The following is a 27,755-nucleotide window of genomic DNA, read 5'->3' on the forward strand; positions in this document are numbered from 1 at the left end:
TTGGGGAGTGCCACCAACTGAATACCAATACCTCAAAATTTACAGCTTATAACACAACTTTTATTAGAAAAGTTATACATAACATAGCATCAACTATTTTCAAGAACAATATTAAACCTGATAAGCAACAAAAACCAGACTAACAAAATGTGTAACAAGAAACTGACCTTTCTATAATCAAACATTCAATTATCTACAATGTCTTTATACAAAGGGAGAAAAAACCATGGTTTACAGGCACATCATATTGAAAATAAAGCGGCAACAGCAATTTTATACAATTACCATTCTCAAGAAACTGAATCATCAAAACAGTAATTACGAGTTCACAAATTTAAAACATCTCACATAATTTAAAATTATTGGGTATACGCTGAAATCTGAGTGATTTTTGTTTTTCCACAAAAGTGCCAACACTTAAAAGCTAGAACTTTCAGTGTGTAATTTTGCCCTAAAATGTTAAGACATGTATTGATAATCATAACAGTCACATAATTTCTGGTGCTATCTGATCTGTTAATATTAAAGCCTTTATTTGGATGTGTTTTTCTTCACTTAAATTATAGGAAACCAGATACTGGATTTCTGTTGCAAAGCTATTAGAGTTCCAAACACAGGAGTGTGCAAGCACTGGAAAAAATGATCAGTACTAAAATGTAATAAATATCAGAGAAGCCATTAGTTTTTACAGCACTGTCTGCTTAAAGGTTAAGTCAACCAGTTGTACGATTTCCCATCAGTCTGTCCTTTCAGTTGGCATAGCAATTTCTATTTTCATGATCTGAATATTCAAATATATCCAAACATCTTTTTAAAACTTTGATTTATAGCTCCTGGAAAGTTATAAATGCTTTTTATTCTACTCTAAAAAGTCTATTTCTGCTCATTTTAGAGCCTCACTAAAACAATAGATTTCAGGATAGTAAGATTCATTAAAAAGTTTCAAATGGAATGATTTACAAAATAGGGCACTTTAAACCAAGTCCTATTTTTTTGTAGCTGAAAGGGATTAGTTACAGTACAATTTCACACAACCCCAAGATCAAGTGTGGAATTATACTTTAAAACTTAAGAGGACAATCTCTGCTTTGGGCACCATTCCCTAAAGCACAATGATTACAAAGAAGACTGCCAGGTGCTGATGGGAAAAGACGATTCACACTATAGTTATTAACTGTCAGGCATTTTTTCCTGAAAAGTTCTCCTTTACAATGCAGTAATGGAGAACTAAGATAAAAACCCTGACTTTCCACTGCTACTCAACATTATTATATGCGCCAATATTGCACAAATCTGTTCTGGACTGTTAAAATAAACTTGGGGTACTTGTTTTCTCCATCAGAACACAAACACCATACAAGCAGTTTCCCTTAAAGATGAAATGGACAAATTTAAAATACCGGAAAACATGAAGAAAGAGGCAGGGACTTTGTACACACAAAAATCTAAACTTTCTTGAAAGGTTCTGTGTGCCCTACACATGGGGGCAATTTGTACACACTAGTGAAATGAACACTAGCTATAATGCTTCTAGCTGCTCAAATAATGTGGAACCTTGGTCCAGGTGTTGCAACGATGTCACTGTATGGTTCCTCCTGTGTCAGCTCAATAGCTTGCTGCTTTTTAAGAACCAAGAAGCTGTAGAACTTTGCTGCAGCTTGCTTTCTGTTCGTGTTTCGACACAACTCAAGCAAACTGATAGATTCAGCTCCAGTTTTAGCGAGAGCTCGCTGAAATAAAAGAAAGAATTAAATGAAAATAATCTATACAATAAAGTAGTAATTTTTTCAGTATCCAAAAGTAGTATCCTTTTAAAAGTATACTGTATATTCTGTTGGGGGCTAGGAGTAGATTTTTGAACAGTACGAGAGTGTTTCTCACATTAAAAAAGGCAAGGGGACAAAGTTAACATTTGTTGGGACAACCTAATATAGATGACTCATTTTTTCTAATTAATAAAATCTAATCAGTTCATCTATCAATTTCATCTAATTGATAAAATAGTAAAATCTAGCACTTACAGTTCTGAAAACTGTCAACTATCCTTTGAATTTATTTTAGGAGACCTGAGCACCTTGCCTGGTTATTTTTCATAGACACTCAAGATATCTCCTCTGTATCTGACACATTAAGGCCCAAGGATAAATGACACTGTACAATGATTTGACAAATTTAATGATTCAACCCATTAAATTTGCTCAACCAAAAGTAAGATGTACACACACAAAGGAGCTCTGCTTTGCAGGGTAACCATGGGAAAGTGTTCACCTGGATGCTTTCCAGGTTTACTCTTAGCCCAACAGCTTATGTATTAAAATAGTTTAAGGTGTGCGGTTTTGGAAAAAGTTTCACAAAAGGTAGACTTTCTGGTTATAGCATGTAACTTTTTTTTTTTTTTTTTTTAAGGAAACACTGCCAGAAGCCTTTGATGAAATTTTTTCTCTAAGACTTTACCTGAAGACCATGAAGCATCTGCTGAGTCCTTTTGTTCCATCTTCTTTCCTCTTGATCCTGATCACCCCCTGAGGCATCTTCATCCTGAGTGAAAATGACCCCCGCACAAAAACAAAAAACTGACAAAACTGCTACAAAATGAAGCATTTCCGTATCTCCTGAAAGCTCTAAATTGTGTGTATTTTGACTAATGGAAAAATCACTTAGCATCTAGTTCGACATCCTTCTTAAATTACAAAAGAAAATCCTCTGTACCTGCAAGCAGTTAGCTGAATATATGACTCTGTACTGGCCTTTAGGTGTGTGATCTACACAGTCTGGTCCATGGACTATCGCTGGTTGGCGAGCTATGCGTTACTGGCCCTTGCTAAGGTAAGAAACTTAAGCAAGGAAATAAACCAACTATGTCACTAAGCATACTGTTTATTTTAACTGAATGTATATTTATGTATTTTTTTGGTAGCATGATTTTCTGGATGATGGTATTCCAGAAAATTCCTAATCTCACTGTGGACCACTACCAAAGAGCCTGCAGACTAGCAAAGATGAGTAAGTAATACTGTTCCATACAGTGTTTTAAAAGAAATGGGCTATAATTTATAGTATATTTAACTGGAGTGGCCTGGCTGCCAGTCACCTGCCACCTACAAGACTGTCTTAAGTTGGCATGGGGCAACAGCTGAGTGAGATGCTTCCAGGCTATGCTGCAACTATCACCACATCCAAAGAACCAGGAGTTAATAACAGCTTAACATATATTAGAAAGTATAATTTTAAATGCTAATTGAACACTAAGGCTGAGATACTCTAGCACACAGGCTGCAAGAGCTTTGGGGCTACATTCTGACTTTAAAACAGTGTAAGGCTCATGTTGAGCACTAACTGGCTATGAAATCTATGCTGGCATAAATTACAAACACGACCAGATGGTAATGAAAATTGGAAGAAACTTTTAAATATTTGACAGAACATCAAATAGAAGAATACATATTCTAATATACAACCTTAAAGATCCAGGAAAAGAGGGAAAGAAAAAACTTGAACAGCCAAAGTATGCCCCAGGAAAACGCATTAGGAAAAGCCATTCCCAAAGTAAAAATAAAAATCAATCTATTTTAGCCAAGTCACAAACCACTCCAGTCTAATGAAAAAGCAAAATCCACACAAATTATATTAGAGGCAGATGCTAATAGCTGACCACACGATAACAAACAATTTAGAAGAAATCAGTGAAAGGGCAAGTCCCATGTCCTTGAAAAGCCCCCAAGGGACCAAATGAGAGAGAACACAGCACAACATCTGAAGTTCTTAATGATGGTCTAGATCACTTAAGAATTTGGCTAAGTTTTGCTTATATTCAAATATTTTTCGTCACTCTGATGCTCAACCACAATGAACTCAGCTCCAAGATGAAAACTAGTAAGAGCTGGTTGACAATTTTCGCTAAACCTAGAATGGGGATTTTATTCATCAGGTCTTTTTTTACAACGTTTCCTTACCTCCTCCTCTTCATCATCTTCTTTCTCCTTCTCTTTCTCCTTTTCTTTTTCTGGTAAAAGTTCTAACTCTGGAATTAATTGACAAATATTTGGAGGCTCTTCTGGGGGCAGCTCTACAGGAGGTATTTCCATCTGCTCTACCTGCTGAGGCTTAAAGCAATAAAGATAAGGCAATTTAAGATGCACATTTTAAGGGTAGCTTCTCTTAACTATGCAAACATGTAGTTGCTGCAGTTTTCAAAATGGAAAGAAATACTTCATCTATCTTCACACTTCCTCATAATCAAAACCTGATTACACATCTTGTTCTTTTACTGTAAAGCCACAACATTAAAGTACTTTACCAAGGAAATTAATCCATTCATTATCTTATTATCCTAGAACAAAAGTGTTTTGTTTCAGTCTATGAGAGGAATTTGCAAACAAGGAAAAACCCTCAACACTTTCTGTATTAGCATTTTAGGACTAAACAGAACCCGGACTCCTGGGCGATGCAAAAAGGCTTGAACATTAATTAGCCTGGTACTGTCGACCATTGCTGTATAAGGCTACTGCAACTCAGCTTGAGCTCTAAATAAGAGCCTTTGTGCTCTTCCAGCAGCAAATATTAGGAATGAGGAGACTATTTTCCTGGGTCCATTTCTTGAATTTCTTTCTTCTCGGACTTAATACTAACACATGAGGACATTAAAAGAGTGACAAGGGAACAATTACCTGGAGAGTGGTACTAGAGTAACCCACTAATTACTTGTTCCAACTCCTTACCATCAGAGGGCATAGAGAACCAGTTGTTAGAATTGGCAAAGAATATTCTTTTGCCAATGTCTTGATGATGGAGGCTGAACCAAGAGCCTAAGGTACCAAAAAGCCTCCCTTGCCCAGAATTAATTTATTCTATAGACTTAAGCTTGGGAAGCCTTAAACCAGACCACCTCCTTCCTTTATACTCAGGATAGGAACACTAAGTGAACTTAATGGTAGCCAGTCTAAATGAAGTGGCAAGACGTTGCTTTACCTTTTTTCAGCAACTGGACGAGTATATTCTGATTTCTTAATAAGAGAGCCTAAAACTGCGTAGTATTAATGATATACAGGAATATTTATAAAGAATAAACCAGAACCCCGAAGAGAATAGAGAGTCTAGGAATAAACCTATGCATATATGGTCAATTAATTTAGCACAAAGCAGCATACAATGAGGAAAGGACAATCTCTTCAATAAATGGTGTTGGGAAAACTGGACAGACACATGCAAAAGACTAAAATGGATTAAAGACTTGAATCTGAGACCTGAAAGCATAAAACTCCTAGAAGAAAACATTGGTGATAAGCTCATTGGTCCTGACGACTTTTTGGATTTGACACCAAAAACAAGTAGGACTTCATCGAACTAATATATCTGCAAATCATTTATAAGAGATTAATATCCAAAATATATAAAGAATGCAACACAATTCAAGAGCAAAACAAACTGATTAAAATGGGCAGAGGAGCTGAACAGACATTTTCCCGAAGACAGCAGTACTGATGGCCAACAGGTACATGACAATACTGATGGCCAACAGGTACATGAAAAGGTGCTCAACATCTCTAATCACCCAAGAAACAAGAGATAACAAGTGTTGGCAAGGATGAGGAGAAAAGGGGAACCCTCTTGCGCTGTTGGTGGGAATGTATATTGCTGCAGCCACTATTTATCCAAAGGAAATAAAATTACTATCTGGAAAACACATCTGTACTTCCATGTTCACTGCAGCATTATTTATAATAGCTAAGCTATGGAAACAACCTAAGTATCCATCAACACACAAATGGATAAAGAAAATATGATATACATGCACAATGAAATATTCACCATAAGAAGGAAATTCTGCCCTTTGTGACAACATGGATGGACCCTGAGGGCGTTATGCTGAGTGAAATAAATCGGAGAAAGCTGAATCCGGTATGATAGATGTATCACTTACATGTGGAATCTTAAGTATCTTAAAAAGCTCACACTCACAGAAGCAGAGAGTAGAATGGTTACTAGGGGGTGGGGGGAAATGAGCAGATGTTGGTCACAGTCAGTTTTGGGGATCTAATACACAGTATGATGATTACAATTAACAATACAGCTGTCCCTCAGTATCTGCAGGGGACTGGTTTCAGGATCCCCTCTGAATATTAAAATTTACGCTCAAGTCTCTTATATAAAACAATGTACTGCAGACAGCCCTCAGTATACATCCATGGATGAGGAGGTTCAACTATATACTATGTACTTGAAAGGTGCTAAGAGTAGATCTTAAAAGTTCTCGTGACGACAAGAAAAAAAATCTAATTCTGTGAGGTGATGGATGTTAACTAAACTTATCATGGTAATCATTTCACAATATATACATCTATCAAATCATTATATATTGTACACCCGAAACAAATACAATTTATATATGTCAATTATATCTCAATAAAACCAGAGAAAAAATGTTCCACCTTGCTGACAAAGTTATCTATTAGCAGGAAGTTTGTTTCATTTTACTCACAACGTACTTAACGGGTTTCAGATGCTGCTTTATTTATTCTATCTAGACTGTCAGATTCACCACGGGCTAATCTTTGAGAAGTAAAATAAAAACCAGAACCAAGTTCAGAGTCAAGGATTCCACATTAGCCAAGGATGCTCACTTTAGGCCACTGTGAAGCAAGACTCTATCCAAGAGTCAGAAAAACCAAGAACTCCTAAGAACACCTCCCACTCAGCACACTGTGTTCTGATCCTCAGCTGTCATTCTTTCTGGACCCATTCCTTACTATTTTCTGCCCAAACCAAGACACTTCAAAAGGTCTCCTTAAATGACACTTCAAAAGGTCTCCTTAAATAACACTTGCTATTACTAGGGATCTAAAACATTGCCCGCACACCCACCCCCCAAACACCTTGGAGAGCTGTGCTTACAGGGATCATGGGTTCTGGGTCCATCTGTCCCACTTTTCGCTTAACTCCCTGAGGTGGTGGCGGAGGCATGGCTGACTCATCCAGGTTGGTTCTGCTGGCCTCCATTGACTCTTGGAGGCGGCTCGGCTCTTCCAAAATGGGCTCATCTGCAATCGATCATATGAAGAGGGGACTACGGTCATACAGTCCTCAACAACATTTTAGAACCATTTAATACTAATATGCTAAGACTTTCCCTAATGAAGAAGGCTGAATAAAATTTTACCTCCACAAAGGTTACTAAATTTATAATACATTTAAAAGTGGGAAGAGGTTTTTAAAAGGACATGTCCCACCTCCAGCCCAAGGCAGGACAATCCTTTAGCAGACTATCACTCGGCCAAGTCCTACACCGTACACCTTTCTGAAAACAGAAAACTTCCCATCTAACAAAGGAATCAGAGAATATAAGGCATGTATTTCCCTGTCCAAAAATTTGAGAATACGTCTTTGTTCCTGATTTCTTTTTCTCTGGTAATATATAGGTAGGTTCTAAGCCAAATGTTCATTTGGATTTTATCAGCGATAACAGACCGATAACATCGCGCTGCTGCTGCTGCTGCTGCTGGTCCTCTCTGGGAACCTCCGGATTTTCGAATTCTTTGAGGAATTCATCCAAATTATCAGCCTCTCCTCCTTTCCTCCTTTTTCTAAGATCTTCTGGTACTAGTGGTGTAAGACAGCGTGTAAACAGCTATTAAAAAAAATAAAATAATTATAAAATCTCTACTATAAATCACATGAACCGAAAACCTACCAATGGCATTACTTATTTTCCATAAGTATGTTTTAACTATCAGCGTATATATAATTTAGCATGATTTCTACTTAATGTTATATCATATTCATGCTTCATTCTACTTTATAATTTGAAATCCTCTATGTAAAAATTATTTCACTTGCAGCAATTTTAGAAAAGTTGAGAATGAAATCTTTAACCATTGTCTCATATAACTTGGAGATAACACTAAAGTTCTAAATTTATTTACCTGCAGTTTATTTTCATATTCATACACTTAAAACAATCTAACAAATCATACCCAACAGCTTTGCATAGTGCCTTTTTCACTTAATACTGTATGGTAATTTCATTATCATTTCTAGTATTTTTAATGACTGAATATTCCACTGAGTGGAAGTAAATATACATGTGCGAGTATATACATGCCACACTTGAATGATACAATATTTTAAGTTTCTTTTAAAAAATTTAACTGTAAATAATAATGAACATCTTTATAGAAGTGGTTTTTTCCATACTTTGAATTACTCCTTAAGAAAAATTCCTAACAATGAGACCACTGAGTCAAAAAAACAAACAACCACTTAAAGACCTTCTTCCAAATGATTCTACGATTGTGCTTCCAACATACAGCAGTTTTACCAAAGCCTTGCTGCTTTAAACACTTTATAGTAAAAATCAATTGGTTCTATGATGCCTCAGAACTTTGCTTTAGAATAGTCTGGAACCTAAAGTGAGCAGAAAGGGCCTGTAAGTGAAAGAAAATTCTCATAAAGCCAGATTTCTGTACTGTGGGAAAAGTAGAACCACCCCTTGTTTTAGCCAGAAAGCAACATCTAAAGATTGCAGACTGGAACCACAGTACACACTAAGGCAACAGAACTGGTAATGTATCATAGCAAGTTGAGGAGAGAGAACTATTATTAAAAACATCAGTGGCTTTTTAGAACAGTGAAGATTAATTCTACAACTTTTAGAAATGCAGGTGTCACTTATCATGATCTTTCAGATCAGGTTTATGTTCAGTATACTGTTTAAGGGAGAAAAAAAGAGAAGATGCTATATCACTGAAAAATACCTGATCAAAAATGATTCAAACAAAAGTTTTTAAAGTTTACTTTTAAAAATGATCAAAATCTACATGAAATTTAAAATTCTGCAAACTATATTACCTTCAGTAGTCTGTTATTCCACAAAGGCTGAGCAGGTAAAGAGAAAAGTTTTTCCACTCCCCCGGTCTCTTTCCACATCATCAATTTCTTGGTGGGTGGTGCCAGATCCAAAGTAGTAACAATATCAGAGTAATCACTAAGCTGGGCTCTAATTGTCTTGCTATCCAACTCTTTGACACTGTCAACAATTAGCTTCCTCTTCCTCTTGGCTTTTGTTTCTTTGACTGGCGTGATATAAGAAAATAAGGTCATTTTTTTCTGAGGCCAGCATGAAACATACAACTACCAGATTTGGTCTCATTATATTTCTGCTTTTCTAAACACCTAGAAAAAGAAGTTAAGCTTTCATGAGGGTAGAATCTGTTTTAAGTGATGTTTCCCAAGTACCATATAGTGGCTAGCGCACAACAGGTGTTCAATAAAAATTTGCTGAATGAATGAATATTGACTTTTAGCACAAAATGAGCAAAATAATGGCAAGAGCCAATTCATTTTTGCCCATGTAGCTTTATACTGTAAACACATCACACTTGATTCAGAGTTGGGCTCAAGTCCTAGGTTCTGCCACTTACTAAGTGAGTGACCATTAAGAAAAGTTAACTTCATTTTGCTAACCTCTTCATTTTCTCATTTGAAATATGGCCAACCACTTATAGGGGATTGTAAAATATTTAGTATGATGTCTGACATAGATTGAGGACTGCACAAAAGGTTGCGACTACTATGATTTTTATTGGAAAAGTTACAATTCATATATGGCAGCTGCACAAGCAGCTTGATAAAGTGAAACAAGCCCAAACCCAGTCAGATGAACCTGGAACTCCATCCTATACACTTTTTGGATCCTCATTTCTAATCCTTACTAAACTCTTACAAAGAGGTAACGTTATCTCAATTTCTTAAGATACAGAAAAGCTCATGGTATTAAATAAATTCCTCAAGATTTCACTGTCATACATGTTATATACCCCACAGGTTTTTAAAATATTCATGTGGTTCAAAATTCAAGATTCAAAAAGATGTTGTACAGTGACAGCCTCTGTCCAGGCCCTGTCCTCCAGCTCCTGAGTTCCCTTCCTTGAAATTAAAAAGTTCAAGTTTTTGTAACAGCTGGCTAAGCTCAATTATCCTATTTTAAACACCACAGTATATGTCCCTCTTACCTTGTTTATAGATCTCTGTAGTATCTGTCAATAATATAGTATATAATTTACTTAATTACCCAGTTCCCCCTATTATTTAAGTTCCATGAGGATAAGGACTTGTTCATTTTTATATTTTTAGTTCCTAAATACAGCTAGCTACACAGCAAGTACTCTTTTTAAACCAGAAGCCCAAATCAGAGTTTTTGGTCATCAGATTCTAAGTAGGAAACCCAAAAAGTTAATCTTGTTTTACTCAGAAGTAATAACAGTATCTTGAATTATCCTGTAAATGACTTAAAGTATTCTACCCCATTGTACCCATACACCATCTAGAAATTTTAAAGTTTCACATCCAAATTACATACTGTCTCTTTTACTCAGAAGCAGCACCCCCAATTAAATATGCTTTGCTGTGTTTTTTAATAAGCAGTATAAGAAAAATACTGATATTAGAACCTTTGATATTTCCAGTTAAAAATAAAAGTATTTTTAGATTTTCCCAGATTGTAGCCCAAACCATACACAGAATCTAGAATTTTGGAAGATAACTGATTAGTCAATCTTGCACCTTACTGAAAAATGCCTTGCAATGCTTTCTGTTACACATGTGACCTGTTGGCATTTTTGTAACCCCCAAAGACTAAGGTATTTATTAGCAGAAAGCTTGTTCCATACTTTTATTTCACAGCGACTTGCAAAGATACTCTGTAAGATATTCGAATTATAAGTGAATTAAAGTTTCCATAATAGATGACTAACAAAGGAGAAAAGAAGTTTAGTTATATTTAAAATGAGCAGCAGATTAGTGGGCATGAGCGAGAACTAGAAAAAGTTCTAAGTCAAAAAGTCTGTTTGCTCACCAGTGATATCAATAGGTTCCAAAGCAAATGCTTCTTCCTCATTTGGAACAAGTGTTGTCTGATCAGTCATAGTTGGCATCGGTTCGACAGGATCCACTGAATCAGGACTATCAGGCCCACCCACTATAAAAGCAGAAATTTGGTCACAAAAGGCTTGGGTATTTAATATATATCCAGCAAATGAGGGAAAAAAAATCCCTTTGAGTAACTGAAAGAAACCCACGGGTTCCAAAGAAAAAACACTTTTCTAGTTATAAGGAGGTCTCTCCAGTTGACCTATTGCCCAAAAAGGAGGGCAGAGCACAGGGTTAAAGAGAATCAATCACAAGCACTGTTTTTAAGGAGATTTACAGTTCATTAAAAGCTGAAACTTGCAGTTTTTGGTCTTCTACAGTAAGTATCTTTTTGGATGCCATACATCATGCCCAGGACCACTGAACATGAAATGCTTACTTGATACATTATCATCCTCATCCATATCATCATGTGCAGGCTGTTCTGGCAACATCACCCCCGCCTCAGACAGGGCAGGGGGATCGTCAAAGATACCGCCGTCATTATTACTAATAAGTTTGTCATCTGAAATAGGGAATGTAATTTAGTTACAATTTAAAAAAGAAATGCTAAAAGAACAATAGCCAATCACTGGAAAAATAATGTTAAAATGGATTAAATTAAAAAATTTAAATCTGTATTCAATATGCATCTGTTCTCTTCAAGGTAGTATACAAAAGTATAAAACACTTAACATCTGAAAAAAATCTCTTAATTTTAAAACACCTATTTACTTAAACACCAATAGAGCACTTCGAAGAATTAGTAAAACTTAAAACTCCAAGACAAGCAGTTTTAAACAAAATTAGGTATTGTTAAAACACTTTTAGGCTACAGGTTTACCGAAAACTGTTACTGAACCAACTGGTGACAAGTCACACATATATACCTAGAGAGATGCTCAAGACTAAGGATTAGCAACTGCTCTAAAACCCCGCAACTAAATAAATTATGTTAGAATAATCACCTTGTTGTGACTTACCTAATATACCACCATCATTTCCTTCTCCGAAGTTGTCATCCTTATATTGGTCTTCATACTCTAAGTGGTTAATCTTCTCATTCAGATTGCTGGTGCTCTGTTCAGGCTCTAACAGGAGGTTAGAAGCACCAGTGCTCACTAACATGTCATCATCCTCGAAAGCGCTACCTTCTCTCATTATTTCACGATCATCCATTCCAAAGTCACCTGAACAAATTTTAGTTGGTCATTAGTTGAAAAAAGTTAGAAACATCACCGAATCAAAAGAAAATGACTAATGATTTATTTTAATTATAATGTCACATTTGCTTACTGAAGTCTTACTTATCTTTGAATATTAAAACATCTAGTTTAAACTTTAAATCTTTAGCATCTATTATATTTCATAAACTGATTCTGGGGCATAATGAGAAAATTCAAATATAAGATCCAAATTTAGGTTACCCTAAATATATTAAGTAACATAATTTTAACATTATAGGTAGTGGCTAACGATTTGTTTCTCTATTACCAAAATCATTTTCTTGTAGAATACTGATGTTTCCAACTTCTTCTCTCATGGTTATCTCTTCCACTCTACTCTGGTTCAGGCTGAACTGCTGGGCCACATCGATGTCACTTTAAAAGAATTTCAAATACATTGTAGTCTCAAGTCTCATTGTAATGTATTTATAAGGGAAAACACATCTCAATTCTTTATATAAGAAAAAGAACCATACATACAACCTATGGAGCCTAAATATTTAATATTAAATAAATACAATCCAAGAATCTAAATGATGTGTAAGTTCATTTGTATTTAAATTTTAAAACTGTTAATGACCAGCGAGCAAAATATAATATGCTGAAATCACTACATAAGGCAACATGGTATACAGAGCAAAAACTTAGAGATGCATGGGCTAGATAGGCATGGGTTTTCATCAGGGCCCTGCAACTTACAGGCTATGTGAACACTGAAGTTAACTGGCTTTTCTGAGACTGTTTAGTACAAATGTGGAATACCATCGACCAAATTCAGAATGTAAGTACTTCCAAACAAATCACCAGGTTTGTTCAGCCAATAAATGGCAAGGACACACATACAAAAAACATGTAGCTCTGTTACAGGTTCTTAAGAGAGACTTACGAGACATATCAACCAAATGCAGGCTGGAAACTTCTGTATAGACCGTAGCTGAAACAAAGCAGGGCGGGGGGAGCCTATGCATCAACTGGGGACATTTGACTCCTGATTGTATATTATATTAAGGAATTATTGTAATTTTTAAAAAACTGTGATATTGTTATGTCTTTGTTTTAAAAATTCCTTGCCTCTAAAGAGATACATTCCAAGGTATTTACAGATGAGATAAAATATTTGTTATTTGCTTTAAAATAATCCATAGTTAGAAGGTCAATTGGGGAAATACAGCTGAAACCTTGAGCAACGTGGGATTTAGGGGCACCTACCCACCCCTCCCCCTGAAGTCAAAAATCCACATATAACTTTACAGTCAGCCCTCGGTACCTGTGGTTCTGCATCCACTAATTCAACCAACCTCAGATTGTGTAGTACTGTAGCATGTATTTAGTGAAAAAAAATCTGCACATAAGTAGACCCTCCCAGGTGAAACCTGTCTAAGGGTTGATTGTACACATGAAATAAAACTGGCAATATAGTGATAATGAAAGAAGCTGGATGATCAGTACCTGGGGTTCATAATATTTACTAATCTCTCTACTGTTTAGCTATGTTAAAAAATTCCACCATAAAAATTTTTTAAAAATAAAATAGAAGTATAAAGAAAGGGAGGAAAAAGTAAAGCAACCAAATAGTGCCTAGCACTAATTAACACAATAAATTCAAAATAAATCATAAATTTACTCCTATAATTAAAAGTCAAAGATCATTTTTTTAAAAAGCACAACAAATTTGTCAAAAAATAAATGGGGATTGGTATTAGAGAGTTTCTCGGATAACTGTGCTACTCAATCACTTGGAAAGTGACAGTCACATTCCCTGTCATGGTAATCAGAGCTGAATTCTAAAGACTTGAGAAGAGGGAAACAACATACCACAGTATTCTGTTGTAATGGCCATCTCTGTACAACTTTCTCTTCTTAAATGTTGTGTGACAATGACCCTTTCTTGCTCTTTATAGAAAGTTATCTCATGTTTATTAAAAAAAGAAAAGAACGAAAATTGTGGCTGAGTATAGCTTGGCCAAGATGATAAACTGGTAGATGACTTTAGTATATACCTCTGAAAAAAATCATGAAGCAACAGTTCTAGTTTACTGATATCATTATGTAAAGCAAACAGCTAGACTGCTGTTCAGTTTACACAATTGCCTAAGCAAATCAGAATTCTCTTAGCTGTGTTAAAACTGGCATCTTCTACATGATCTTATAGAAGAAACACTTCTAGGTTATGTGTTTCATATTTATATATTACCCTAAATGAAAGCACATGCATTCTAGCTACATGTTAACGCAATGTCAAAACATCCCAAGAAAACGATGCATTTGTAAGCCAATAATGTTTTTTGTACACCAAGTCAAAAAAAAAAAAAGAAGAAGGAGGAGGAGAAGAAGAGACAGAGAGAGAGACATACTCTAAGTCAGGCAGTGGCTGATCAAAATCATGAAATTCTTCAGGTAAAGTAATAGCATTGTAAGCAGCTTCTCGATTTTCCTCAGGCAGGTCAACAACACCTGGAAAAGAAACGGTAAGCTTGAAGACCTGGCTACACCAAAGATTATCAAGGGGTCAAGGAAGGTAAAAAGTCAGTATAGGGAGGGAGGAAGACACAAAAGGGAAGAGATATGGGGACATATGAATATGTATAACTAATTCACTTTGTTATAAAGCAGAAACTAACACACCATTGTAAAACAATTATACTCCAATAAAGATGTTAAAAAAAAAGTCAGTATAATTTCTTAAGGTTATATTCCAGAAGAGTTGATAATATTTGCAAAGTACCACTGAAGCTCAAGTACTTTTGTTTTTTTAATAATCATTAGCCACATTACTTGTGTTACAAGAGGTCAAAGCACTAATTATGCATTAAACTGAGAAGTCTTTAAAAGGACGTATCAACAAGTAAATAAATATTAATAACAGTTTTCTAAATAAGCATGAAATTTATGAGGAAAAGGAATGACTGCAAAAGAATACCCCAAATGTTAAGAGAAACTGGTTATTTTAGGAAAGTGGGATTAAATTATTTCAATTTTCTTTACATTTTCCCCTATATTTTTCAAATGGTCTATAAGAATGCATTGTTTTAAAAGATAAAAAGAAACAAAACATGTTATTTAAGCAAAATACACTTAGCAGCCACATATAAGAAATCATCGGCCTCCACCTAAAGTGTCATGGCCCCCGCCTAAATATTTTACTTTTAACCAAATCTTAGATCTCAAAGATTTCACTATTTATATATTAAAATAAATGGAAGTATAAGAATGTAACAGTAAAAATTACAGTATAAGGCATCTCTCCTACACACTGAGATTATTTTAATCAGAATAAAATTTCGTCAATGCTTTAAAAAATTATACAATAGTAATTATCTATGCAGATTCAAGTTTGGTTGCTAGAGTCCAATTTAGAATCAACTATTACCTAAAACAAAACAACGAAGAACTATAGAGAACATTTAATAAAGTCTCAACAACTTAAGCTAAAAGTGAATTTAAGACTACACTAAAATTATTCAGGAAAAAATTAAAATTCTGAGATTTTCTTTCCTGAGCTTTTTAAAAATCATAGAACGATTAGTTTTCCACACTTCAACCTCTGATGATTGCTGAAAAAGGGGTTAAAAGAAAAAGGCAGCTCCAAAGGATTAACAAAAAAGGTGTAACTGTCATAATTCCACATGTAGAACCAAAATAAAATCGGTTTTCTCCCTTGAAACACTGCCTCTCTAAGCTGTGCCCCGTTTTTAAGGGGTTCCCTGTACTGCAATTAAAACAAACTATGCTCATCTAGCATATTTGCTTAGCAGTTTTTAAACTAAACACGATTAACTCCAAAGTTAAAAACAAAACAAAAAAGTCAGCAATACCTGGCCGAAAAGCCATCTTTATCTTAATGAACGCTTCATTACAATCTGCCAGGAGATATTTGGCTTTTCTGTGATAGATTCGAACTACTCCCAGTAAGAGATGTCCTGACGTTCGGAGTGCCATCTTCACCTGTGAATTAACATTACTCCAATTTATAAAGTTAATTTTCTGGATTTAGAGACTACTTCAAAGCTTGTATGTTGTGCAATTCATAGGCAATTTATCTCTCTCCATACTTTTAACCATTTATTTGAAGTTACCTCACAATCATGTACATTTTATTTCTCACTGCCTTTACCTGTAAATTTCCTGAGTATACCCAAAGAACAGACGGGCAGAAATTCATGAACTAATATAGATGTGAAGGTAGCTATGAAGCAAGTACTAAGGCACTCCATGAATTGTTGTCATTAGCACATTAAGAAGTATGTGGCACTTTTGGTTGCCCATCTAGAGTCACTGCTCCTTGCTGGCTAACTGAACTCTGATTTTATTTGGGAAGTGAATGTCCCCAGTCTGGAAGGATGAGTGTCTCATTCTTCTCTGCTGGTGCTTGTTTTTGAGTGGGCACGTACCCCAGCTCAGCCAACGAGAAGTGTCAAGTAGGTCAGAGAATTCCTGAGAAAGGTTTTCCCGATTAAAACAAAACAACACAACGAACCCCCCTCCCTTCCTTCTCCCCTGCGTGCACTGTGAGCAGGTGGGGCTTGTAGCTGCCTGCAGTACCCCCGTAACTGCGAGGCAGTCTGCATGAGCACAAGAAGCCAAAAAACTAAGAAAGGTGAGTCCTTGGATGACATCTTCGAACTGCTGAACCAATCCTAGATCTTCCTATTTCTAAACTTCTAGTTAAATAAGACTGTTAACTTCTTTTGTTTAAGCCACTTCTCACTGAGTTTTTATGACCTGACTGGAAAGCGTACTGACTGATAGGTATCCATCTTTCTTCACAAGAAAATACATTCCTCAGCCTGTATTTTATCAAGGTAGATCTTGATCAGTGCTTACGGGGGATCCAGTATGTGGGATGAGACAGAGTAGTTGGGAAAAGAATGAGAGAAGTAAATACCCAATCTAAATAGAATGATCCAACATTCCTCTGGTTATAATAAGAATTTTTTTTTAAAGAACAAGAAAACATGAGCTCAACTTTACCAGATTGTTTTCCAGATCACACCATAAAAACATCAAATTTTTAAGTAGCAAAAAAAGCTGTTAAATATTTGCTTAAAATTTAAATTATGCTTAGTACACTATGTTACTTATAACTTACAAATACAATGTGTTGTTTTATTTAATATGGGTACTCTCTATAGCAGTCTAGAATCCTATTTACAATAACTCTCAGGCTCTATATTTATGGTCACATCTCATAACAGCATAAAATTATGAAGTTTAGTGTTATAAATTCGTAAGTATCTAAAACTGTAATAAATTTATAACTAAATCTAGGACTTATCTGATGATAAATCCCTGATATGAAAAATAATACCCAATTAAAATACTGCTCCTACTGGAAAATGACAATCTCCCTTTATGGTGTAGTCTTAGGAAGTTTAAAATTACTGCTGACTGCACCTTCACCTAAGAAAAAAGGAGGGAAAAAACCCCCAATCTTGGCATGCCATTATCTTGTCCAGAATTAGCAACTTCTAAAAGGTGGTGTTTAAACAAAAACATGGAGATACAGAGAAGAGAGTAGTGGTTACCTTAGGAGAACGGGATGGGGGAAAGGCAAAATGGCTAAAGGGGATCAACTGTATGGTAATGGATGGAAACTAAATTATTGGTGGTGAGCACACTGTGGGGTATACAGAAGTAGAAATATAAAACCTATATGATGTTATAAATCAACGTTACCTCAAAGTAAATTTCTTAAAAATGCAGATAATAAAGTAGTCACCTCATTAAATAAAAAGGTGGTGTTTGGGCCAAGTCTTTCTTTCTGGATTAGTTTGGTTCAGGGTTTAGTCCCGGAATAGGTAAAATGAGGTGTGGCGTTTTTGCTGTTGAGCTAGCTCATGTTAAGAGTGGAGGTATAATCAAGAACACAGGCTATACATCCAAGGAAAACTCTTATCTGCAGGGATTTAAGAGGGGCTGTTCCAACCAGAGACGGAGACGGGAAGGGTGGAGAGAGAACGCATGCAGCTGCAAGGAGCAATTTGTCTGACACTTGTTCTAAACGACTAAACCAACATTTCACCACAAGAACTGCACAACAAGAGCAGACATTAGAAATTTTCACGTCAGTTCACCCTGTGGAGATATCTATTGTGATATATTCTATCACAATAAAACAAAATCAATCAAATAAAAATGCACTTTGAAATGGTTTTTAAAGTTGTAGTGTCCCTAATGGGGTACAAAGTACTCTGCACATATTATGAAAAAGTTTGTATCCTTTTAAGCCAAATCACCCTCAATACTTGCTTATGGATGTTAAAGATTAGCCACACATATCAATTTCAAGAAAAGAGTTCAATTTCTCCTTTCTCCATTCACCTAACTCAGTAAGCATACCTATAAAAAGAAAATATCATCTTCTCAAACAATTCGACCAGCAGTGCACACTGGTGCAATTTCCCCACAGAGCAAATTGTTAATGCACATCAGAAATCTTAAAATAAGTATATCACCTGCTCCAATAATTATATTCCTAAACATCAACATTAAGGAAAGACACAGAACAAAAGATTTTACAAGTAACAGTTACTAAACGGCTGTTTTTTAAAAAGAGGAAAACAAAAACTTGTAATCCTACCACCTAGAGAAACCTTTAGTAATATTTTAATATGCCTTCTAGGCTTTTATATATGTATAAACACAATTTTTGTGTGCATGTGTACACAAAAAACTATTACATTGTTTTGTAATGAGCCTGCAGCCAGGAAAAGCTGTTCATAGCATTATCATAATTTTTAATGGTTGCATTATACAGACCAGAGGAATTAAATTCAAAAAATTTGGAAAAAATATGGATTATTTCCCTCCCTTCCAAAAGAAGCTGGTAAAATAAATCATACACAATCAAAATGATAAATTTCAGGTCCATAATCCTTTATTTGAAGTCCTAGGGGCCAAATGTGTTTTGGAATTCAGAGCTTTTTGAATATTATAAAGGTATTGCAGTGCACATGCCGTTTATTAAAACATTCCCAAGAGTGTCTGCAGCAGCTCCCCATAACCATACACATTAGTATTTCTACAGTAAATTTATGAAAACACAAATGGCCTCACTTCAATTTTGGTCAAGTTGTGTTTCTGGGTTTTTCTGTGTATTTAAGTTCTGTGGGTAAGAGACTATGACAATGTACAATGCAACCATTAAAAATGATGGCAGAGTTATGAACAGAGCTTTTCCTGAATGCAGTCCTATTACAAAACTTACAATGCAGTTTTTTTATACATGCATTAAAAAAGGAGAAAAATTACGTGTATAACACACGCACCCATAGAAGTCTAGAAGACATCGCAAGATACTAAAGGTTTCTCTCGGTGGTAGAACTACGGGTCACTTCTTTCCCCGTTTGTAAAGTTTTCTAACTAGTATTGTCTTAGAAATAACATAACAGAAACATCTTTAACACCAATAAATTCTACACCGTAACTCTAAAACCAGTTGAATTTCCATATACAGATAGAAATTTATAATTTACTCTAATTCCAAATACAAACTTTCACTTCTCTCCTGTAAAACATTTATTTTCCCAGATAACTTTTCTGAACAAGTCTCTGCTACACCCCAGCTTTATTCCTGGGATCCCCTTGCTCCTTCAGCAATAAAGAACTGCTCTTATTTAACACACTGTACCAGCATTGTCCAAACTGTTAATCCTAAGAGGAGCTCCCAATGCTGATCCAGGGAGCTGCAATGTGGAATGCTTTCAAAATAGGAAAATTGGTACATGTATGTGTGTATGCATATGCATAAATACAAAGCCCAGGAAAGGACCTTTAAAACACAGATGTGATATGTATGTGTGTGTGTGAATATATAAAAATTATATTCAAGGACTATACCTTTATTTTGAGATTAGCCCTTCATACATTTTTAAAGTCAACCTGTCTGTTCCTCAATGAAATGCTCATGATGTTAAGTAGCTATAATTGTGTCTGTTTGTTTGAATGGTCTTTCCTTGGCAACACAAAAAACACATATTAAGTCATACTATTTGTGAAATCCAAGGGTGGAAACCACTGCTTCAGAAGTTTCAGAGGATATCAATAAAATCTCCTCTAGAAACAGAGTAGTTAAGCAAGGCAGATAAGGTAAGGACATTCGTGAGGCTTCCATTCTAGAGGAACACAGTAATTAAATACTTAGGGAAAGACAGCCTAGTACAAAAGTTCTACGATGGGAAAAAGTTCTGGTATCTTCAAGAAATGGCAAGTAGGCCTGTGAAGCTGAGGTGGAGCAAGTGTTGGATACCATTTGCTACGTGGATAAAGTATCAACAGTTAGATCTGGCCCCTGCAACATTTTCTAATTAATGGGTCCTTATTTTGAGAAGTTTGTAAATTCCTCAATCAGGAATACCTATACACATATTTAATATAAAAACATCTAGAAAGTTAAATATAAAATATTTGGGTACTGCCCGACCATGCTTATCTGCCATTAAAAGAGGCAAATGAAGATATCTGTGTACGCAACAGAATTTTTAAAGAGAAGAGAGTATCAAACTGAAACTCTGGCTAATCTATGGATTTTCTTTACCTCCAATATACATCGGTGCCTACCTAAGAAGCTGTTTTTATAGAATTCTATTTCACACATCAATGAACAATCAACAAAGTGAATAAAAATATCAACATCAAACATACCTTCGGTGAGATGATACTCTCCACACTGCTCTCTAAATTACACTCAAACACATGGGCTTTGGTTAGCTTCTTATCCCAGTGGGCCGCTAGCCAAATTTTGGCCAGAGGCCCTCTTTTACTGAGGACAAAATGTGCGTAGAACATTGTTCTGGTTGACTATGAAACAGGAGGAAACCTGAAGGGGACAAAAAGTTAATGCAAACAACACCACATAAGAAATGAATTATTTATCAAGACATACAAGAAATCTGAAAATAAAAGTCTCCTATTCTTCTAAATATAAAAACTATGGGGCCTCCCTGGTGGCGCAGTGGTTGAGAGTCCGCCTGCCGATGCAGGGGATACGGGTTCGTGCCCCGGTCTGGGAGGATCCCATATGCCGCGGAGCGGCTGGGTCCGTGAGCCATGGCCGCTGAGCCTGCGCATCCGGAGCCTGTGCTCCGCAACGGGAGAGGCCACAACAGTGAGAGGCCCGCGTAGCACAAAAAAAAAAACAAAAAAAAAAAACTATGAAAGGGTTGAGTGAAGTGTAGTATGCATATAAAAAACAATCTATTGTTTAATTTTGAGAAGAAAAGATCCCCCCAAACACTAAGCTGAAAGGAAAGGGGACAAGTCAAGTCACTTCCATGCCCTACTATCATCTTAAAATAAAAGTGCTAGTTTGTTTTTTTCCTTTAAGTAAAAACTGTCTTCAGAAAACTCTTATTCTTTTTGAAGTTCCATCAAGTGTTAATTCCATTCCTATCCTGATTACAACTGTAAAAATAAGTCTGCTTCTGGCCCAAAGCCAGAAAATATATTCTTCATGACAAGAAAAGAATGTCCAAGAAGAAAAACACTCAGGCACAGATATTAATCAATGAGGAAATTTCCATGTTTAGAACCCCATTAAAAACTGAGATTCTTAGCTAAATGCATTATATAATAATTGCTACCTCATGACAAGCATTTCATATTTCACCAAGCAGATAAGTAAGTGGGCTGGCCCCATTTTACAGGTAAGCAGTTTAGAAAAGCTGAGCCTTAAAAAGATGAGGCATTGTATAGTTTTCTCAACTCAGGAATCTGAAAAGCACTTGATTACTAAATTCAGGACAATGATACAGTATACAATTTATCTCATGACTGAAATAGTCTTAGTAGAAACACAAGTATGTTATTCTTTTATTTTCCTTTTAGTAAGCTAATGTATTAATACCTAAGAAAAAAAAAGGCAGCCTGAAAAACTCCAGTTTGGAGAGCATGTGAACGGTATAAAAAGATAATTTCCCTTATATCATGTATTTTCCCTTTTCCACAGAAAACTTTAGAAAATCTATTTTGCCAAATGAATTTTTTCTAAAATGTCCGTAACACTAAAAAAAGGTAAGTCATGCTTTTACAGAAAGAAACTCAAGCACACCCAAAACACATGAAAACTAATTAAGATTTTAAAACTTTTAAAACTTATGTCACACCTATCCCTTGCTCCCTACCATTCTGAAGTCCTGGCAACCACCGCTCAGTTCTTTTCTCAAATTTTATCATTTTGAGAATGTTATATAAATGGAATCATACAGTATGTGACTTTTTGGAACAGCTTCTTGGATTCAGCATCATGATACAAATTCATCCAAGTGTTTGCTGCATGTCTTAACAGTATGTTCCCTTTCATTGCTGAGTAGCATTCCATGGGGGTGGTTATAGTACCACAACTTGCTTAGCCATTTACCTATTGAAGGACATTCGGTTGTTTCCAGTTTTTGGCTATTTCAAATAAAGCTGCTGTAAATATTAGTGTACACAGACTTGGTGAATGTTAATTTTTCATTTTTCCAAGATAAATGTTCTGCGGTGTTATTGAACAGCATGGTAAGTGTTCCTTTAACTTTTAAAGGAACTTTAACACTGCTCCTATCAAAACTCGAATGAGGTTTTTTAATAGCTACTGACAAGATTTTTCTAAAACTCATAAGGGAAGGCAAAAGACCCAGAATAGCTAAAAGTATTTTGAAAAAGAAAAATAAAGTGGGAAGAATCAGTCTACCCAATTTTAAGACTTATTATATAGCTACAACAGTCAATACTGTGTGAAGAGACACACAGATCAATCACAGGTCAATGGAACAAAGAACCCAGAAATAGATCCACACAATTAAGTCCAACTGATTTTTCACAAAGATGCAGAAGCAATTCAAAGGAGGAAGGTAGTCTTTTAGTCTTTGACAAATGGCGCTTGAGTGATCAGACATCACCCATAGGCAAAAAAAAAAAAAGACCTCAACCCAAACCTCACACATTATATAAAAATTAAGTCAAAATAAATCACAGACTTAAATGTAAAAGTATAAAATTTTAAGGAGAAAACCACAAGGGAACACCTTTGATACCTAAAGCTTGGTAAGAATTTTTAGACATTGTACCAAACACATGTCCTATAAAGGAAAAGAACCTAACATGAAGGAACCCACTGAGGATGCAAAGACAAGACAGAAGATGGGAAAAAATATCTGCAAACCATATATCTGAGAAGGACCTGGATCCAGAATATATAAAGAACTCTCAAAACTAAAGAGTTAAAAAAAAAAATCCAACTAGAAATGGGCAAAAAAAAGGACATTTCAAGGAAGAGACTATACCGATGGCAAATTAAAAACAAGAAAGATGCTCAGCATCGCTAGTCATTAGGAAAATGCAAATTAAGACCCAATAAGATATCACTGCACACCTCTTATAAGAGCTAAAATAAAACATAATGGCAACAGGAAGCAAATGCTGGTGGGGATACAGAGATGCTGCATTTCTCATACACTGCTATTGGGAATGCAAAATTTCTTTTGAATTAGCTTAAGAAAAAAGATCCAGAGTAAGTTAACTTGTATTTTCATATTTTTACAAAGGGACTGTAAATTTTAAACAAGAAGTTTGCTTATTGTACTTTCAATTAAAAACTATGCTCATTCCTTCCAATAAGGTACAGAAAATACATACATATTAGTTAATGTATCCCAAGCAAGAGATTTTATGCCTGTCAAAAATGTTTGGGAGGGTGGTGCAAGAGTAATTCAGTCAGGTTTGCCTCATCTCCAGTTTCCATCACTTAATGGAATTTTCAATCTCTGAACCAGATGCTTCCAGGGGGTCATTAATTCACACTAGGAAAATTTTCTCTGAAGAAAAAAAATAAAATAGGCTTCATCAACTGCCTAATGATGTGAACTTTTTCTCTCAAATGTGGAGTTAAGAAAAGAACTAAGGAATACTAAACTAGGAAGAATCCGGATCAAATGCTCTAAGGTAAAAGCATTAAATAACAACACCTCAAGTGCACCTTCTATTCCACTCAGCAGATCAAAATTTGCTTCCCATAATCAAAGAGAGCCTCCTATGTTGCAGTGCTTCTACTTCAAGCCTTAAAGTTTGTTAGCATAAAAATTAAGCTGCCTCTACAGCATTATAAATATAATCTACAGGATTTTGTGGAAATCCAATATAGCTGTGTGTTCTCAGAAATACAATCACTGTCATACACATAAGCTCCAAGTATCACTATAAAAGATAGTCATGTTCCAAATGAGTAAAAAAACTCTTACTATTTAGCTCCTAGAATACTCCCTGCTGCGTGTCAACTACTAAATAAGTGTTTAATGAATAAGGAAATGAAATAAACCAAGTGATCTCATAATTGATACATGTAAAAAATTCTGGAAATTTTAGAAATTGAAACTGGCAAGTCTCAACAGGTGTCAGCAGTTCATGGCCAGCACTTCAGCTGCTAGTCAAGAGTACCATGCCTAAAATATCCCAGCTATGCCCAGGCAGAGATTCCTAAACGGATGCTTTCTTGGCATTGGATGGCGAGTAACTAAAGCAGAGTGGTGCTAAAATTAATCTGGGAAACAATTAGCAAGAGGAAATCACCTTAATAACTAAAGGAAGCCTGATGTATAGCAGTGGATCAACTACTGGCTTGTACCTAAATAAGAATAAAGTGTAATCATTGTTGCCTTTTAAACCATTTTTTTTCCCTTAGTAATACCAAACCGTTAACCAATCTTTAAAGAAGACTGGTTGAAAGTTTTAAAGATTCTAAATTTTGCTAATTCTTTACAAAAGATCTTAGCAGAAAGTCTGCATTTGGTCAAAAAGCATAGCTTACCAGTTTCATGACTGCTCAATCAATTTTTTCTAAAGCAGCAAACAACTTTTAAAAATTGATCCTAAAAAGTAATTTAAATCTGATGTGAAATAACAGACTGATAATTTAGAACATATTCAGGAACGCAAAAACGGCAATTTCTTTAAGATGTTTCTAAAAAAACAAAGTCAAATTACAGCTCATGTTTCTACAATGATGTTAAACCATTATAATATTTCACTCATCTGTTAAAAAGCAGGGCAGGATACTGGCTGCATCAATTGCTATGACCTCTTTGAAGGGCAATGTGGCAACATCTCATACTTTCCAGCAAGAAACTGCACTTCCAGTAATAAACCAAAAGTATACTTGAGGATGTATAATAACAACAATTAAAAAAAAAAAAAAAAACTTACTAAGCTCTAAGTATTTTATGTGTCCATCCTCTTTGTGACAGTCTTAGAAGATAAATACTGGCCCATTTTACAAACCAGGAAAAAGAGAAAAAGAGAGGATAAGGAATGTGGCAAAGGTCACCAGTATTTAATGCAAGTGGAACTTGAACTTCAGAGCCCACAAGTCTAACTAAACACTATGTTGCCTTGCCAGCATGACTTTTAATAGCAAAGTATTAGAAATAACCTACCTAGCCCTTAATAAGTGACTTTTAGCAAATTAATACAATCATACAATAGAATCCCATGCACTCTTAAACAATGATAAAAGAGAGCTCTCTCTATACATGTATACAAACATGCATTTGCATGAGCAAAAAATATCTATGGAGTGCAAATAAAACTGATGACACCGGTCACCTTTGGAACCTGAGTCCAGTGAGAAAGTGAGGACGACCCTTCTGTACTGTTGTTGGACTTTTTTTTTTCTTTTTTCTTTTTTAACTTATGGAATACACAAACGTCATCTACTGAAAGTAAAAACAATTATTTTGGGAGTGCTTTGGCAGTAACTAGCATGTTAAACTGCTTAATCTGTGTAGTTCACTTTTCCTAACTATAAAAAACTGGAAGGTGGAAATTCAGTGATTACTAACCTTAGAAAACATCAACATCGAACTCAGGTAAGAATGGAACCATCTCTTTGGGGGTGCTTGGGGAGTGTCTCAGGGACAGAAGGTATTTCCAACCCCGCACCCTAGAGCTCCCCTCCCTTTTGATACTAATGTTCTTTGAAGGAGAGTTTTACAATCAGACAGTCCTAGGTTCAAACTCAGCTCCCTCCACAGTTGTTTTGTAAGGGTTAAAAGTGAATTAACATCTGAGGCTTAGCCTTCTCATGTATAAAATGGGGATGTTTCCCGAACAGTATTATGAGAATTAAACAGAACACCATACCCAACACAATGCCACTATAGACACAAATAGTTACTTTGGGAAAAAAATCTCCCACAGAGCACATACCAGCTATCATGATCATGCCTAACAATTCTGACATCACAACATTTAAACAAAAAACACAAAATCTTCATTTCTGATATTAGAAATTTCCCTTCTGTACCAAACTATAAAAGATAAAACTTCTCAGAATCCTTATGTTCCAATAAATAGGAACTCACCAGGAAAGAAATTCTCATCCTTAAGAAAAGTTAATCCTAGATTGTACTAATGTGTTGCCTCTATAAACACAAGAAAGGTAAAAGCTATGCTCTATCAATGTAATTCTGACTTGTATATAAAAAGGCACTATGTCCACTGAGTTATGCACTGCTGTCACCTCATCTACAAACTGGTAATAATTTAATCATTGGGTATGGCATACGTCCTTATCAATGCCTTTTTAAAAGTAATTGATTAGTTGCTTCCAACATGAAACAAAGAAATTTAATGACTCTACAACTTAGGAAAGCTTTTCCAGCCTGTCTTCGCACAACCACACAGCTCCCTGGCATTTACATTCGTTGGAAGAAAATGGGAATTTGTTTCTGGAATTCAATCATCATTCTAAACAATATACGGAGAGCAGATGTTAACTTTCGCTTGCAAAGGGAAGCCGATGAACAGTAGCCTTTACCAGAAACCCTTAAAAACTCAAGCGCGTTTTTGAACACTGAAAGCCTAACAAATCGTAAGGTGGCCAAACCTTCCAGCGTTTCCCTCTTTCAAATTTGAAGAAGGCCGCTAAGTCTGGCAGCAGCACAGCTCGACAGTGTCACCCCACACTATCACAGCAGATCATTCTCAAAGCCTTTCTCAGCGAGGAAAGAGACACCAGGCATTTGTCAGAAACGCCCCCTCCCCCCCCCAAATACAACACTCAATATCCTCAATCACTAGGAAAGCCAGGGAGGAAAACCAATTATGCTAATTTCCTAAGAATCAGAGGCAACTTCCCTTGATTGCGTTTTCCATGGGTCTGGCCAATATCTGCTATCTCCAGCGTAACCATTTTCCTTAAAAAAAAGGGGGGGGGGAAGGGGGAGCAACACCGGTCCCTGGCGAGGGGCCCGCCCCGTCCTCCGACCTCACCGTGGCCGCAATGGCAGGGCCCGCGTGTCTCTTACCCCGCACCCACGCTCGGCGGACGGCTGCGGCCCCTCGGAGCTGGCGTCGCGGGCGGCCAGCCCGCCGCCGCCGTCTCCCGCCCCGAATCCCGCGTCTTCCCAGACAGCCATTTTCACCCGAAGAGTAGGCGGCCCGGTGCCCAGAGCGCGCTCGTTCAAACCTCCTCCTCGCCCTCCGCGGCCCGGGGTTTCTTCTGCCTCCTCGGGGAGCCGCGTCTCACCGAGAGACCGACCGAGTAACTGCTTCTTTGGCCTTGGAATAGACCTGAACCATTTGCTACCCAATAGACGATGATGCGGGCCCAGGCTGCGCGGGTCCCGGCCGAGGGTGGGCACCTGGGCAAGG

The 27,755-nt window shown here is 36.2% G+C and overlaps 1 protein-coding gene across 1 annotated transcript; it reads right to left on the reverse strand.

Annotated features, from left to right (window-relative positions):
* Positions 1–1,405: 1,405 nt before the first annotated feature.
* On the reverse strand, positions 1,406–27,500 carry RAD21 (RAD21 cohesin complex component). Its single transcript, XM_079722827.1, has 15 exons — positions 27,410–27,500; positions 25,707–25,816; positions 20,772–20,946; positions 15,944–16,073; positions 14,483–14,582; positions 12,397–12,503; positions 11,886–12,092; positions 11,303–11,428; positions 10,850–10,972; positions 8,845–9,068; positions 7,465–7,624; positions 6,892–7,037; positions 3,954–4,103; positions 2,455–2,538; positions 1,406–1,730 (listed from the first exon to the last, which is right to left on the reverse strand). Exons 3-15 carry the CDS (start codon positions 20,913–20,915, stop codon positions 1,539–1,541), a joined length of 1,893 nt encoding a protein of 630 aa, XP_079578953.1. The 5' UTR covers positions 20,916–20,946; positions 25,707–25,816; positions 27,410–27,500; the 3' UTR covers positions 1,406–1,538.
* Between the last annotated feature and the right edge of the window lie 255 nt (positions 27,501–27,755).

The sequence above is a fragment of the Hyperoodon ampullatus genome, assembly GCF_949752795.1.
Source record: "Hyperoodon ampullatus genome assembly, chromosome: 17".
Lineage (NCBI taxonomy): Eukaryota > Metazoa > Chordata > Mammalia > Artiodactyla > Ziphiidae > Hyperoodon > Hyperoodon ampullatus.